The sequence below is a fragment of the Serinus canaria genome, chromosome 1, assembly GCF_022539315.1.
Source record: "Serinus canaria isolate serCan28SL12 chromosome 1, serCan2020, whole genome shotgun sequence".
Lineage (NCBI taxonomy): Eukaryota > Metazoa > Chordata > Aves > Passeriformes > Fringillidae > Serinus > Serinus canaria.
The window spans coordinates 16362276-16379535 of record NC_066313.1 but is presented as its reverse complement, the minus strand read 5'-3'; the positions used below and the strand labels follow the sequence as shown (position 1 = coordinate 16379535).

General features: G+C 36.6%; 1 protein-coding gene across 27 annotated transcripts in view; it reads left to right on the top strand.

The window, feature by feature from the left end:
- Window positions 1-17260, top strand: part of ABI3BP (ABI family member 3 binding protein) — a 137038-nt gene that overhangs the window by 13893 nt on the left and 105885 nt on the right. For all 27 annotated transcript variants that reach the window (XM_050987252.1, XM_050987295.1, XM_050986933.1 and 24 more), the window contains exons 2-3: window positions 6643-6822; window positions 15287-15355. In XM_050987252.1, coding sequence (XP_050843209.1) covers window positions 6643-6822; window positions 15287-15355 — 249 coding nt within the window. The remainder of the gene's footprint in view (window positions 1-6642; window positions 6823-15286; window positions 15356-17260) is intronic.

Here is a 17260-nt window from a genome sequence, read left to right as displayed (position 1 = left end):
AAGATGGAAGTGGAACTTCAGTGAAGTTCTTGAATGACCTGAAAACAGGCAAAACAGGTGGCGACATTTGAGCAACAAATTTCCTTTGTACAATGGTCTCTGTAGCTACATAGAAGCTGGAACAGCTAATAACTACATCTTTACCTCTGCATTGACCCAACTGGCCCTCAAGTACTAATGAGTACAGCTTATTAACTCAGTTCTGAACTGTAATAATCACTAGAGAGGGATTGGCAAACTAAGTTTTAAAACCTTGTAGTTTTGTAATATAAATGCTCTAACAATTCTCTTTCAGAAGTATATGTTTAGTTTATAACATTGAAGTGCAGCATATTTCTGATTAGCATTGATAAAACTAAGTGTGCATAACAGCCAGAGGAAAAGGTGTGAGTAACCTGTGAGAAAGGACGCAGGAAGGGATGGGGCTGACCCTGGGCCCTCACAGAGCATCTCTTCCTTTGGGTCACTACCTTCAGCTGAACATCAGTATTGAGAAGTTTCCCTAGTGCATATTTCAGCTCCTCCTGAAATTCCTATTTGTTTAGTAGTGAATTTCTTCAGTAGTGAAATTCTCTATTCATTTAGTAGCGAATTTCTCTATCATTTAAATTACTAAAATGCCCCCAGATATGAAAGAAATACGGAAGGAATTACAGTTTATGCTATTTTATTTGCTGTGTGCATTCTGTTAAGACTGTTGATAGACCTAGGAAAAGTTGCCCTCTTTGAAATGAAAGTAGTTTGAAGGTGGAAGTTGAGAGCTTAAGGGTTAGGTTTTTGTAGACAGACATACTTGTTTTAGTTTTGCACAGTTAACTGCTGCATATTGACAGCCAGTTCTTATAAAGCAGTGTTAGACCTGTTAGCATAATAATACTTCGAAAAAAAGGATTGGGGAACTTCATTTGTAAATGACAAAACAACATGCAAGGCTGTTAGCTCACCCTCCCCTAAAAAGGTATTCTTGGTTGCCCTCTTCATATGGCACCTGCTTTCATGATTCTGAGTATTTGTGAATGTGAATTTCCTGCTAGGAACCTCAGTGTTTGATGTAATCTCCTATGAGAAAGGAGCCGGATCCTCAGCTATCTTATTGGAGAGCACAAAGATTTTCTGCCGAAGTGCAGAGTAATTTGGCAAGAGGCACTGGGCACAAACTGGAATACGGGAAATTCCAGTTAGATATTAGGACTTTTTTTTTAAACAGAAGTATGCTAAGCACTGAAACAGATTACCCCAGAGATGTTATGGAATCTGTGTCCTCAGAGGTGTTCAAGACTCAGCTGGATGTGGCCCTGAGCAACTCGAGGCTTTGAGCAGGGAGCTGAACTAGATGTCTTAGAGAAGTTCCTTCTACCCTAAGTTATTCCATTATTCTGTGCTTGTGGCTGCTTTAGAAGTGTTTCTTGTTTGTTGTAGTACATAGAAACAGAACTATTTTTAAATGTTTCCCATTTTAAGATATATTTGGGTTGCAGCCAAACAACTAATATTTCTCCATGTTTGGCAGCCAAAATAAATACAAAAATATAAACGAGCAGAAAAGAAAAGTTTCATACTTTTAGATTATCATTGAAAACTTGCCTGGTGGTACTATGACACCAGATTTGGAAAAATCAAAGCACTGCTGTGAATGATTTGAATAAATGAGGTAGTGCTCACAAATAGATGGTGCTAATATATTTTCATAAGGCACACTTCATTTGTCTAGCACTCTGGGAGGCAGCGCTGGGTCTTGCCTTCATGCCCCTTAAAATCTTTGAAATAGTGGAAAATAAACAGTTTCAATGTAAGGCAAAAGGAATTCTGGCAACAAAGCCAAATTTGCTGTAATACACTACAGCTGTATTCACCCTTTGGTTTTGTAGGGCAGAGTTCAAGTATCCTCACTCTATGGATAAAAACAAAAAATAGGACTGTATTTGATCACAAGAGACCATGCACACCTAAAGGGTGCAGTAGAATCCTGGTATGAGTCAAAGTAACATCTAAACTTTTAAAAGTTTCAGTATATTCTTGCCTTTGTATCCTGTTGCCTACACATTCCAACTAGCCAAACTATGGTGCTTCCAGCTGGATTCTTCAGGCCATTGGTAGCTATTTTGTTCTTTCTGAAGAGCTGGTGGTGGCTGGTTCTCTGATGAGGCAGCCAATTTGTTCTTAAGCTGTTTTAATTTCCCCTAGTATAGGCAGATTCCTTTTCTCAGAGTGATTCCAACACTCCAAGTCCTCTGATGCACTTAATGTTGTGCTTTTACTTCAGATGTGCTTTGCACAGTTTTTCCTGCTGATCTTGGCCATCAGCTGACTTTTGTTGAAGAGAATACTTGCAGATCAGTGTGGAATTTCTGTTGGCAAGCATGGAGGGAAAGATTGTGTTTCAGAGGTAGCTATAGATCTCAGAATCTTCCATTTGGAAATGGCCTCAATGTAAAAGAATTACATTACAAATGCAAATTCTTAAGACCAGGGTTTCACTAACAAATGCCAAAAACTGACACAAATGAATGGAATTAGAGGACATCTAGTTTATCATTTGAGTCTTTCATCAAGGAGATGCAGGGAAAAAAGTTCTCCTGGAATCCTAATACAAAAAAATAATTTTTCAAAATCAAATAGATTCTTATCACAGTATCATAAGAATTAAGTTCCTATGATTTTCCTTGTCTATTAAATCATATTTAATGAATATTTATCTGAGTGATGACTAAAAGAGACATGTTACTCAGAATGAGAATGCTTTCCTGGTTAGTGGTACAAAACAGTGTGAGATCAGCACAAGTGAAATCTATATTGTTAATATACTGCTGGGGGCAGTCCCCAGTTACCAAGATAATTTATATATCATTTGTATCTGCCTTGCTCCAGGCTGGCCCTCTCTTGATGAGACTGGCAGTGTCTGTGCAGCACATAGGATTGAGCTCTTCTCGTCCTTGGTTGCTCCACTTCTGTTCACACACTTCCAGAAACTGGTCATTTATTGTTTTACCAGTTAATATTCATCCCACATTCTCACCGATTCTGGAATGCACACAGCCCATGAATAGGAATGTGGTTTAGTCCCATTGTTGCTCTAGCAGTTATTTTCCCTGAAAAACATGTGGCCAAGTTAAAGTGAAGAAGGAGATTTGTCTGCTTGCTCTTTGCTGCCCTTTGGGTCAGGTTTTAGGAAAGACAGGTCCTACTTGCCTAACCTGACGTCCTCTTATGACAGGGTCACATACTTACCAGGTGAGGAAAAGGTTGTGGATATTGTGTACCTTCAGCAAGGCCAAATGCTGCACCTGTCTCACGACAACCCAAAGCTGCCTGGTGAGAAAGGACTTGGGTGTGCTGGTCACCAGCAGCTGAGCATGAGCCAGGGGGTACCCAGGTGGCCAAGAGCCCAATGGAAGCCCAGCATGTATCAGCAAGAGTGTGCCAAGCAGAACCAGGGAAGTGGTCATCCCCTGCACTTGGCACTGGTAGGGCTGCACTCTAAATCCTATAGTAAGTTTTGAGTCCCTCTCTACAAGAAAGATGTTGAGGAGCTGAAGCATGTCCACAGAAGGGCCACAGAGCTGCTGAAGGGGCTGGAGCAAAAGTCTTTAGAGGAGGAGTTGAGGGAGCTGGAGAAAAGGAGGCTTGGGGGGAACTTCTCTCTCTCTGGCCAGAGAGGGGTCAGCCTCTTCTCCTAAGTAACAAGTGACAAAACAAGGGCAAAGGGCCTCAAGTCGTGCCAGGGGAGCTTTAGGTTGGATACTAGGAAAAATATCTTCACCAAAACATGAAACATTGGAACAAACTGATGATGTTTGAGGCATGATCCCTGGAGGTACTTCAAAGTTGTGTAGATGTCACACTTGGGGACATCGTATAGGGGTGAACTTGACAGTGCTGGGTTTATGGTTGAACTTGATGATCTTGATGGTCTTTTCCAACCTTAATAACTTTTTCTTAATGTTTTTTTCCTAAACTCTACAGGGACTCTGCATTAGCATTTACCAACACTGTACTTAAAAGTAATTAGAGGAAAATGACCAGCCCTGTCAAGACAGGGTGGTGAGGACAAGGATTAGTTTTAAAATTTCAAGTGCATCTCCTTTTCTTCTTTCCTGCCTTATTCCCTCTTTTTTTTTTTTTTTTAATATATTATTCCTGTTTATTTTCTGCTAGAACTGTCTTTGATTTTAAAAGCTTTCTTGGTGGTTTTGATATGCTAGCTATAAAAAAAGAGTTCTAAAGGGTATTATCTCAAAGCTACTACTGTTCTGGGATCCCCTTTAAGCTTTCTAATTGCAGAAACCTCACTGATAGTTTCAAGGCTTTAATAAAATCAAGGCTCTTTGTCACTGTAATCGACTGCATATGAATAATCAACGGTATCCATCTAGCTGAAATCAGACCTAGTTGAATATAATCTTGATACAGAATTAAGTATTCAAATTTATGTAAAGTATAACAGAGATACATAGATACAATTGTGGAGGAAAATGGTTTAAACTATTGTAAATTTAATTTAAGTGGTTTAAATTATTGTAAATTAAATAGATGTTCTCAAATTATTTTTTAATATAAATTCAATTTTGAAAATGATTAAGAAATTTGTTATCGAAATCAAATTACCATATTTGAATTAAGTTCTGTAAATCTTCTTTTATTCTTAGACATGAATTCTCAATAGAGACCAGGAGACCATCATTTCAATAATGCCTAATGGGTTTTGAAGAGTACATAATTCAAACAGATGTAGCTCACTGTCAGTCAGAGATAATAATCCTAAACTTTGTTACCAGTTTTTACTAAGTGTCTTTATGAAGCCTTTTTGGGATATTTGAAGTGTGTTGTGTTTTCTTCCTGGTTTGTGCTATCTGGAGCCCTGTCAATGATCAGAGTTGCCCATCCTCAGCAGTCTTGTGTACTGAAAATAAATGAGCTAGGATGTCACAGAGATTAGAAGCCACTGCTGCCCTTTCCCCGTGAAGGTATTGCTCTGCTGAAAATGCCAGAGAACTGAGTTTTCTAGAAGCCTTGCAGTCTTCTGGAACCTGGCAGAGTTGCCTTTGGAAAACTGTGACAGTTTCCTGGCTGAATGATTTTTCTTGATCAGTCTTTAGATAAAGGAAGGGAAGCAGATGTTTTCCATCAATTTTACTTTTAGGCTTCTTTCTGTAAAGGGAAGAGGCATAAAGTGTTGGCTTAAGGCTTTACATTCTGTGTGCAGACAACTGCAGATGCTCAAATCATCAACTAAAACAAAGTGGGGGTTTTGGTCTCTTGGCAACTCTAGTCATTAGAATTTATCTAAAAAAAAAAAAAGCAGGGTATGTTGGGGTGATACCAGAGAATCAGTATGTACTTGTCCAGAGAAAGTTTGAATATCAGTCTGCATGGAAGGAAGGAAGGACGGAAGGAGGACGGAAGGACGGACGGAAGGACGGACGGACGGACGGACGGAAGGAAGGAAGGAAGGAAGGAAGGAAGGAAGGAAGGAAGGAAGGAAGGAAGGAAGGAAGGAGCGATACTAAACTTTTCTTTCTATTATTCAATGATATATTATTTATCATTTATCTCATAGTTGTTCTTCAGGATTTAGTTCCAGAAGCAAAATGATTATCTGCAAAATTCTGGGTTTTCCTGATGAGTTAATTTCAACCCTCATGAATGAACAGATGCCTGAAAATCTATTTGGGACAAAAATTTATATTTTGAGAATGAGAAGAAAAATAACAACACAAAATGTACTAGTCCAGTGCTGGTGTTGTAAGTTTGGGGGAAAGCCAGCAATTCAACAGTTCTGAAAATATGATAGGCCTAACAGTAACAAGGGACTATTAAAATTGTACATACCAAGGAAGAAAAAGTGAAAAGCCAATCCTCCATTACCCCACCAAGAAGAAGACAAAACACCAATCTGTAGCCTTAAAAGTTACTTATTCTGTTGTGAAGTCATTCTCTGTTGCTACAAGTTAAATTTTTGCAGATGGATGTACAAGATGTTTCTTACTTTATGTGCTGTCCCCCTGGAAAGCATAAAAATGAATGTTTAAAAAGAGTTTCTTCGTAGTTTTGAGTAAAGTATTTATGTTAGTTAGGTGTCCTGGTGTAATTCCAAACACAAAATTACATTTCCAGCCTGACATAGGGGGAAAAATTGTAGAAGATTTATTTGGATCTAGTTGCTCTTTATCCTCTAACATAATTTTTGAGTGTGATTAACTGATTAATTTAATTTTACAACTTCATATTTTCTACTAAGAAGCAAAAAAAAAAAAAAAAATCAAACCAAAAACTTGTACATTTTTCTCCTATGGGTCCTACATATGGCTAAAAATACAATAATTCTTGCATTTAAAGGAAAAAACACTTGCCTTTTTTCCACTTACTTCATGCATGGTTTTACTACTGCAATTGTAGATGTTAAAGCAAATGATAATGCTAAACTAGTGGAAAAACAGTCATGTTGGCAATCACTATTATACATGACTGTTAGTTCACTTTTATGAATACATTGTGTTTCCAGAGGACATCACCTATAAGAAATTTTTCAGTTGCACGCTGTTAGCAAATTAAACAGCCCTGTATTGTTATATTGTCATGTTCCATTACTGCATGATGGCAAGGCAATGCATTCTGATCTCCTCTTCTTCACTTTTTCCCCAGTGAAAAGGCAGAGCCTGAAGGTTCAGATCAATGCCACAGATGACACTGTTTGCATGAGGTATCTTCGACCAAGTCAAAGCACCAAGCTAGAAGGTTTTGTCCTGGGTTATGGAAGCAACTTCTTTTCTAATCAGTACATTCCTTTACCTTCAGAAGGAAAAAACTCTGTAACAGAACTTGGTAAGACATATTTGCTTTGCATGCTGTTGTTTTAGTAAATTATGGGAAGAGACTGTGGAGAAAATGAACCTTTTGTTCACCTAATTTTTTTGTTTTATTGGGTTGGTGCTCATGGTTTCTTTGTGTTTGTTTAAGGTTGCTGTCAAAAATTTCAGTGGAAAGCAGAATTAGCAGATCCTTCAAGGAGAACAATTAGTACATGTTGTCTGGAAATTTTGCTTACTGGTATTTGTTTTGGGGATTTTCATTTTAGTGAGAGCCTTTACTATACTTGAACACATCACACATCAGATGGGATGGTTTGCCTGAAGATGCAGCTCTAAAGGAACATACAAGGGAAATGTACATGCTTTTAACAAACAATAGAGGAAGCAGTGAAAGAGTCTTGAGAATTGTGTGGTTGATTCCTTTTGACAGAAACATTCATATCAACATGATGCCTCTTCTTGTAGGGATCTACTCCAGTATTACATGCTATAGATTAACCTCTAACTTCCATGTCAGAAGTTACTGATGGAATTCCATGAGCTGTTTTATGGAAGAGATGAAACCATGTCATGAATGCTATATCCTGTTATCTGGAATAGGGAGAAGGAAGAATGAATTATTAAAACATTGATTTATCAGAATTTGACCTTTTGAGAAATCTGTTAAATCCCTAAGGATTTTCCTATTGATTTCTTTAGGTTTTTCTAGCCTGAAATGAATCAATTTACCCTTTTGTAATGCTTGTGATCTCAGCGTAAAGCAAGGGGGAAGAAAGGATGCATGAGCATAGAAATAATAATTCCCATGTTTTTGATATGTTCAGTTAAGGCCATTGTGGGTGTCTGCTCCAGGCTGAAAACTGCAGAATAAAAACTGAAAAAAATAAGATGTTAGACACAGAATAATTAAGATATTGGAGACTGATAGGATCACTGTGGCAAAGGTTAACTTTCCTTTTCATGGGTTGGTACTCTTGGGATCTCTCTGTAATTCTGTCACCCATCCAGTGTTTGACTTTATACCTATTACTTAAGCTGGGTCTGGCTTACCTGATTCATCCTAAGTGCAACTTTTGAATCAGGTCCCTAAGAATGATGTACAGGATTTTCTGTAGTATACTGTGCATTAGGAATAACAATGCCTGCTGCAAGAGTAGCGAGGATTCATTTTTGAGGATTATTTTTTTCAGGTACTCTGAGATCTTAGGGAAGAGTAAAAATAGGACTGAATGTAACATTGTGTAAAATCCTTTGCACCCCCTATGTAACAGAAGCTTTTATATCTAATGTTTTGCAAAACTGAAAGCTCAAGGTCACCTGGAATTTCAGGTATATTGATATTTTGTAGCTTTAACCATAACAGTTAATGGTTGGAATCTAGGTACCTCTCTTTAGTTCCACAGCACATCAGAGCACTGACCACATGCATATCCATTTGCTGTAGGGTGTCTGGAGAGGGAAAAGCACAAATGTTGAGGAATACTCATCCTTTATGAATATTTCAAAGGAGAATAGCATCAAAATTTTATCTCCCACATGCTAATAGAAGTTGTAAGTTTCCTTGTGACAATAAATCTATGCTTGTGACTTCTGAATGTCCACTAACTAAACACGCAAAATTCAACATAATACAGATAGCAAGACAAGCATTTCTAACCTTCAGAAAAATGCCACCTTTGAAAAGAGAGGAGTAAAAGAAGTTATCAGCAATATGTACTTCAAGTTGCAAACATTTATTTGAGGCAATTACCAGTACGTTTATTGGAGCTGTTGCTTTTAGTTGAGAGATTTAGGGCTAGATTGAATGCCTTGGGACCTGCTTATTGGAAGCAGAGAGTGCATAATCTTTCCCATTTCACAAATATTAACCACAACATTAAACTGCAGCTTTGTCTGTGCTTTCCAAATATGTATGGAACACGAGCTAAAGCAATAAACATCAGTTGTGCTTTTGGCTCTGCTTTAGAGTGACTTGTGTGGCAGCAATGAAGACAGAGATGATTGCTAGCACACTCTCTCCTCCCCACCATATTTAGGGATCAGTTGCTGGCAGAAACTGGAAGAACTGCAGAATGGGTCTCAATTCTAGGAAGAATGATTAAGTTTTATTGTGGCAGCCAGAGACCTCAGCTCTAGCATACACTTTATATTGATTTTAGAAAAAGCAAGGTGTTGTAGAGCGACAATAAAAATACACTCAAGAAATGTGCTAAAGATATAAACCCCCTAGACCCTATTGCTGAAAAATCTCAGATTTTCTTTGTACTCCTGGTACATCTCATATGTGATGAAGTTAGCCTAGTATGTTGTCTTCATATTAAAAAAAATGTACTTTAAAATTTCACACTCAAGGTTGTCTATCCCATGTTCTAGATATTCTAGTGATCCAAGTGCCACTGCACACTCTGAAAATAGTCTTCCATGTGTTTCACACATTTTTCCACAGTCAAAACAACTAGGTTTATACAAAAAACCCATTCATTTTTTCCCTGAGAACTCCTTTTTGGTCCTCTCATGCTTTGACTTATGTGAATTTTACAGAAAGCAGGTGAGTTTATAGGCTTCCCTGAACAGTGATAGGTGAGGCTTTTACTGAGCAGAATGTGGAGGAAGTGGTTCCAGAATATGAAAATTTATTGTAGTCTGTTTAGACCAAGACTGATACAATTTAATGCTTTCTCCCTTGTCAGTTTGAGTGGTTCATGGAAAGAGAAACCTTTCCCAGTCAATTGAGGGACTATGATCACAACCTTAAATTAGTTTGTAGTGAAAGGTAGAGATGAGAAACGGATGTTTAAGGGCATTTGTTACTCTTTAAAAGGTATACATGTTTTTCTAAGGCATAAAGGAGCAATGCTGTGGAATATAATCCCCTGGGAGAGAGATTAGATCCAGGAAAATAGAAGATCCATGAAAGTGAATCTTCTTCTGGTAGTATTAAAATTGTTTATTCTGTGAAAATTTTTAAGGAAAAATGATACAGATACACAAGCAGCTGTAGACACTACTAAGAAAAAAATAGTGTTAATTTAGCCTAATGTAAAAAACCACACAGACCTCACATATAAGTCATTATTCCCTTCTTAAAATGCATCAGTCCTTTAAAATATAATTTCTCCTTTCTAACAAAGAGTGTAGATCTACAAGTAAAATGAAGTGCCTTGCAGACATTTCCACATTTCTTTGATTTAGTTCTGCATCCCTGGTTTTGTTGATTGAGCAGCATAATTGGTGTTTTGTTTGGGATAATTGTCCCCAGTTGGAACTGAAATATGGAAGATGACAACATACACAAAAATATACATTTGTAAGGCCCACAAATTCCATATTTCCAACACATCCATTGTAGATTAATATGAAATTTATTGTCAGTTTTTCTGCTGGGTCACACACCTTTTATGATCCTGTTAACAGGAAGCTTGAAGTCAGCAGATGTATTAATTTATAAAATTACATGTCTGTAGACAGATATCTTTTAAAAAAAATTATTAAGGACATGACATTTCCTAGGATTTTCAGAAAAGATATATGATTTTGTACATGTGACATTCACCTACATTTCATCCATTAAAATATTCAGCACCTCACTGCAGTAATGCTTATCTTAAAATATCTGTTTTCCCTTCATTTTGCAAATGATACAGTAATTCAGGCAGTAACTGGGTAACATTATCAATAAATTGGGATCTGCCTGCAAAGGGCATGGGCAAAGAGAAAAGGATCCTGTTGGATTTCCTAAACTTTAATGAGTTTCTGATCAGCAGCAAAGTCTTGAGCAGCTTCATGCTCAGCAGATAGATCTGAATATACTGAAATGTCAATGACAATGACAAGGCAGCACTAAATTTGTTCCCAAGAATTATGCCTCTGTTTCAGGACAGCAGATGTGGTTTGTGCTGAGTGTACCTAATGTGCTCCCATGACAGTAAGCCACATGATTTTTGGTCATGAAAACTATTCAGTGCCAAAAGATATCAAGAGGTTAATTCCGCTAGACTAATAGAAAGGTGAATGGACCCATCCAAAAGCTCTGGGCTTGACTTAAAACTTTGTCCTAATTTTTTCAATCTCCCTGACTTGTAAAATAGGTCTGTGTTAGTCTTTTCTAACTTGGCTAGGACGATTGCAAGCCAACCTCCTAGAAATTGTTGATACTGTTGGAGAAACATAAAAAGTTGGGTGGAGACAGGAAATTTTTGCAAGAATGAACAGCAATTACTGAACAGAATGAACAAAATTATTTTTCCTTTCAGTTTCTAAAGCCAGCTCAAAGTTGGGCAATGCTTTTACTTTTCCTTTTATTGTATAAGATTGTACAGTGTAAGAGGAGAATGTATTGCTAATCCTGCTTCATAACAATGCATGAATTTCATGTTTACGTATGTATATGAGAGGTTTCTAGTACCACCTTGAGCACATTTCAGAAAGCGTAATTCAGGGATCTGTGCTAGGGCAGTGTGTAGCTAAAAGATCATGCTGTGCAGTTTCTTATCAGTTAGCAGGAACTGGCAGTTGTATTAGCCACATGCTTTTCAAGATGCCAAATAACATGAATGTTAATTCAGCATTATGTCACCTCCTGCTAACTCACCAGAAAGCAGGTTCTCACTGCTAATGCTAGCACAGCCTAGTAGAGGGGAGCAGCTGGAGGTGTCCAGCAGATGCCCCTTTCTCTAGACAAGTGCATTGATCAGCAGCAAGTTCATTCAGGCCAGCCTCTTTGTCCCACTTCTCTGTCTTCTCCCAAGCTTGTTACACTACAGTACTTTCTATCCTCCCCTTTCTCCAACTTTGCCCTTAACAACATCCCATGGTAAATTTTTAGCAGTCCCTGAATACAGATTATGGGCTTGCATCCTGAATCAAAAAATTATTTTGTTTTGATTTCTGAATCCAGTGGTCCATGAATTCTAATGACACTGTTTTAAGATTTATTCTAAGTTCATCAGTCAGTTCATCCTTACATTGTTTTGCTTGCAAGTGCATACTGGCTGGGCCCTGAATAGTGTGCTTGAACAGAAGCAGAACTTCCTAGCATATTGTAGAGCCTGCTAGTTGCCTGCTGCCACTGATTTGGTAGCCTAGCTCATGGCACGTGAAAGTAAGTGCTCTCCTTTGTTAATCTGATATGTCAGTGGCATGTATTTTTGTTACATTCTGGTTGTCTTCATAAGCTGTTAAGGTGGGTAATAGAGGTTTTATTCTTTTAATAATTTTATTTATTCATCTAATAGCCTATGTTTGGGGAATTACACCACTAATAATTGGGCATGGATTTATGGAGGAGCACTTCTCTGGTACATGTGGGCATTTTCCTAGAGTTTTTTGTGGTTAAAGAATTGAAGGTGGTCACTCTTTGGAATTTATTTCTGATCTGAAAGGAGTTCTTAGCCAAGATATTTGCTGTTCTAGCCTTAATAAAGGGGATTAGACAGTAATAGAGTCAAACAAGTGGTCTTAGAGTAGTAGCCCTCTAAGAATGTGTTAGGCATCAAGGAGCTGCTAAGATTTTCATAGCAAATTTGCAAATGTATTTTAACTTAACTTGTTAAAGCTTGCATTGTTTTTTAGGAATCCTTCATTTATGAGATCGTGGATCCTCACAGATGAGAGACAGATCTATATTTTGCATCTTTATCATATATGTCTCTGTTATATATTGATTAATGTTGAAATGATTTTTGGAGGCAGATGCTGGATTCATGCATCCATGTCCAGACATTTTAACACTGATCTTAATTATATAACTATCAATTTCTTACTAAATAACATTCAAAGAAAATAAGAAATATTCAGTTGCAAACAGGTTTGTCTGTACTCTGTGCTTTTACTTGAAGTTATAATTTTATTTTTCAAACAAGCTTCTCTTCTTAAATATATTTTCATGCAAATAGCTGATCTATTCTGTGAATCATAATTACATCCAATCAAACATCCATATTTTTATGACTGACTATCACACTGTCCTACCTACCTCCTATTTCAGCAATTTATCTCTTAAGCATTACATAAATTAATGCAAATTATGGTTTTATTTAAGTTCTGGTATTCTGCAGAATTTTCATTTTCTTCTGCTGTGTTACTCACCTCTCCCCAAGATTCCTGCTTCTTATTGACATGGATCTGTGGAATGGATTATGACTATGTAGGCATCATAAAAGAACACAGATTACCATGAAATATTTCCTGTAACTTGACAGAATTTAATACATGGGTGAGGCAATGTTCGAACGCCCTGAAAATGAATTGAGTCATAGTAGCATCAGATGATTTCAGCATTGTGATGATGACTGATAGTCATATTTCTCAGCAAGACTGAATCAGTGTAGAAACTCAGTAGTCTTCTGAACTTACTAAAAGAAATGTTGATTTGCAGTGGAAGACTAAGAAACAACTCCCAATTCTAATGAGTCAGGGCTCATTATATGATATTGAAAAAGCTCTCTGCATTTTTTAATTTCATGTGTCTTGGATATAGAATGTATATCTGCCCAGAATCAAAGCACTTAAAAGCACATGTCCTCCTGTCCATGCATAATGCTTTTGTGCTGTGCATCAAACCAATGACTTTAACTTAAATTCCAGTTGCTCTGCTCTTAACATCTGTATAGTAGCATGGGTGATTCTGCTCAGGGACCATGGAATCATATTTCTAAATTAAGATATAACTTAAACACAGTACAGAAATTTATTGTTGTATCCCAGGTATTGAATGGATTTAACAAATTCATATTCTGATTTCAGTTATAATGATCATAGTATTGTCTTAAGTTCAGTGGTTCTTAAGAAGTGGTACTTTTTAAACCTGCCTCTTCTCTAACAGTCCTCTGCCAACATTTAGTCTCAGCCTGTTTTCCTAAATGCTTCCTTTTGTAAGTTGTCTTACACTCAGAAGAGCCATAAATTCTCTGGAAAATGGGAATGTGTTGTATTTTTTATTAAGGCAAGATTTGTTAAACTCACCAAAATAAAGCTTAATGAACAGCATATAACACAAAATTTTTCCACAGAGAACACCTTATTACAGAACAAAAACACCCGCTAGAATCAATTAATCCGGAAAACTGCCAGGTTTTGCAGCTGAGATGTCCAGTGAGGCATTAACAGTCTTTGTGTATTGCCATATTTTGTTTAGCAGTTAATCTATTTCTATACTGCTACACAAGTAATTTTCGATTTCAGCCAGAATTAATTTTTCCATTTATGAAGCAGGGAAAAACTGTTTCAAAGTATTTTAATAATTTTCTTTAATAATTCTTGTACGTTTTACTGATAAACCCATAAATTTTAGTTTTGAAGACTGGCCTTGTTGTTCTTGAATTTTCAAGGTCATGCTTTAAAATAATCCTGTTGAATATTTTGTGAAAGTTATAATGTCTCAAAAGCGGGCATAAATGCAGAGCAGAAAACTGGGTTTATAATACAGGGAAACCAAATTATTTTAAAGTGTTGCTTATTTTTATTTTTCAGTCTCAATATAAAAAATATCCAAGTGGTTATACAGTTCCCACTCTTCTGTACCCCTCTAAATAGAGGGGCTAAAACCCACTTTTGTAAATGAATATGTATTTGTTAAAAAAATGTTTAAAAAAATTTTTTGTAAATGAAGATGTATTTGCACTTCGGGGTTCCTTTTATAACTAATTCTTTTTTTCACACTGCTTTGAACAGCTGTTTTCAATGCTTATCTTGGTTATTTGGTGCAGATGAAACCCATTAAAGAAGACTAATTAAACAATTAAAGGACATTCATAGTATGGGTTTCCAGTGCTTTAGGTGCACAGAATCAGAGAAGTTAAGTTAGAGAGGTTTTCCTCACACTGGCAGAACCTTTTCAGTAGTACAGCAAGCTTTTGGGTTTTTTGGTACTGCTTTTCCTTTCTCTCTCTTTACAGAAATCTGAGTGTAAGAGAAAAATGAATGATTTCTTAGCAGTTCTGTTTAGTTTGTAGAATTCAAGGTGCCTCTTATACTGAAATACACAGGAAATTCAGTATTTATACTTATACATTTAAATAAATGTATCTAAACTAGAAGAATTCTATGTAGAGTAATCCTGTTTTTTAAAAGCAATAGTAAAAATAATTTTGGTCAGTAGAGAGTGAGCCAAATTCTGCCTGTGGATATCTTGCCACAATCTCCTAAGACAACTTCTCTCATGTTGCAGTTAAGAGGGAATAGAGCTTTGTTATAAACAATTAAGAAGGGCAGAAATTTCTGACACCTGGCTTTAAGTGCAAGGGAAAATCTTATTTCTGAAGAGGAATTCCCCAAATTAAAATAAATATCTCAATCTTTTTTTAACAGAATCATTTATAATTTTGAACTCAATGAATTTTAAAGAAAACAGCCTAAAGTTCATGAAGACTGGAAAATGGGTCAAATGGGTCATTTGACTTTTTCTTATTTATTTCAGATTAACCTCTTTTTCAAATAAGTAGCACATCTGTACTAATTCCTTTTTCATTCATTTGCAGATGCAGAGCCACGGTATTTGGTTTCAGTAAGACCAGCACGTGTTTCAAATAACAAGAAATCTTGTTCAGGTATTTTAATATTCCTGCACTCTTTCTTAAAGTATTTGAAAGAAAACAGACCCTTGTCCTAGGTTTCTCTGAAAAGATGCTTCTACCTGTAGACATCTCACTGGGATGCACCAATTCCATACATGGCCAGGTAAAATGCAGGACAGCATTTCCTAGTCAGTAGCCACACACATGGTGCTCAAAACATGAAGAGGTACCTAAAGATTTTTTTGCATAAAGTTCTTACAAATGAGAATTGAAATTTAAAATACTAATTTCTGATGTTTAAAGACATTAAAGTTATTCTTCCCAAACTACAAGTAAGGGTTCCTTCATCCATAGACATGTTAATGCTCTTAGTTCCTCATTGGAAAATGGTAGTGTGTGTCTGTCTCTGTATCAATCTACTTCTAAGTTTGCTAATGCAAGAAGTTACAGAAAGTGATATTTCCAGCTGAATCTATACACAGCAGAGTAGAAATCTGAACTTTGTTCTCATCCTTCAAAGTCTTTCTATATGACCTTAACCATGTCATTAATACTGTCAATTCTGAATTCCTTACTTTAACATGGAGACTTAATTCTGTACTTTAATGTGGAGAGTTCTTGCAGGAAGACAGGACTGTTACAAAAAATAAAACCATGACCTTTTCCTGGGAGCACTCAAGGTCAGGTTGAACAGATCACGTCTGAGAAACCTGATCCAATTGAAGATGTCCCTGCTCATGGCAGGGGACTTGGACTAGAAGGTCCTTAAAGGTCTCTTCCAACCCAAATTATTATATATTCTTTGGATGACTTTTTTTTTTTTCCCTAATCCTGGTAATGACTGGGATAAACCTTTTCTTGCTCTTTGCCAGGCATAACACAGTATGTCTGGAAAGATTTTGGAAAGTGATTTACCCTTCAGATGCAACATATATATGTTGGTTTTTAACATAGGTTTTGTAGCAACATATTTATCATTCACATGAAGTTAAAATCAACATAGTTAACATTCTAAATGTACACACATGTATTGGTTGAAAATACAAAACAGGCTGTCACTGGGGCTGGTTAAGTGAAGAGGTAAGAGCGTTGAAAAGGTGTGAGTACAAAGTTAGTCAAATCTGGTTCACAACAGTGAGAAAAAACCCTTTAGATCAGTGTCTTATGAATTTTCAGGAAATGTTGGTCACCTGTATGTTTTGAGGAGGTACAGGTCCTTTAGATTTTTGAAGTATGTAATGTGATGTAAAGAATATATTGGTTTCCTATAGTCAATCATCTTTCAAACACCAGAGATTCTCCTTGGGCGTTTAGCAGTCCATAAACGACTGGCTCAAAATAGAGTCTCTATATAATTTGTTCATTTCCATCTAATAGCTTTTAAACTTTCTTTAAAATAAGTTCTTTCTCCCCACAAAAACTGTACTCCTTTATACAGAGCAAACTGAAGTTCAGTATCATGCAAAATCTGATCTCAATACAGTTGGTAGTTAAAAGAGAAAATTCGTGCAGATAAAGACACTGATTCAGATCTGCCTGCTGTTAACGGCAAAGGAACTTTTGTAGGTTTTATTTTACTCTTAAGAATGCTCCAGAAAATATTTATTATGTGTAGATATATTTGCAGTGTTACTGAGAAACCTGCCAAGCAGTTACCATTTTTATCACATCTATGGAGGCTTTCTAATGTCCTGGACTTCATCATGTCTTCTGTGATATAGTCCAAGGTAGCCAGAGTTTTTAATTTATTCTGCCTATAGCTTATTCTTATACCAAGTGTACTTAAATCACCAAATGATCATTTTCAAAAACAATTTTTAACTGGAATGTTAGGTTGAAAAAGTGATCATGGACACTGCCTCTTTTGTAAATCATATGTTAGAAATAGTGAGCATGAAAATTAGAGAACTACTGTACCTTTCCCTTCAAGCTTAGAAG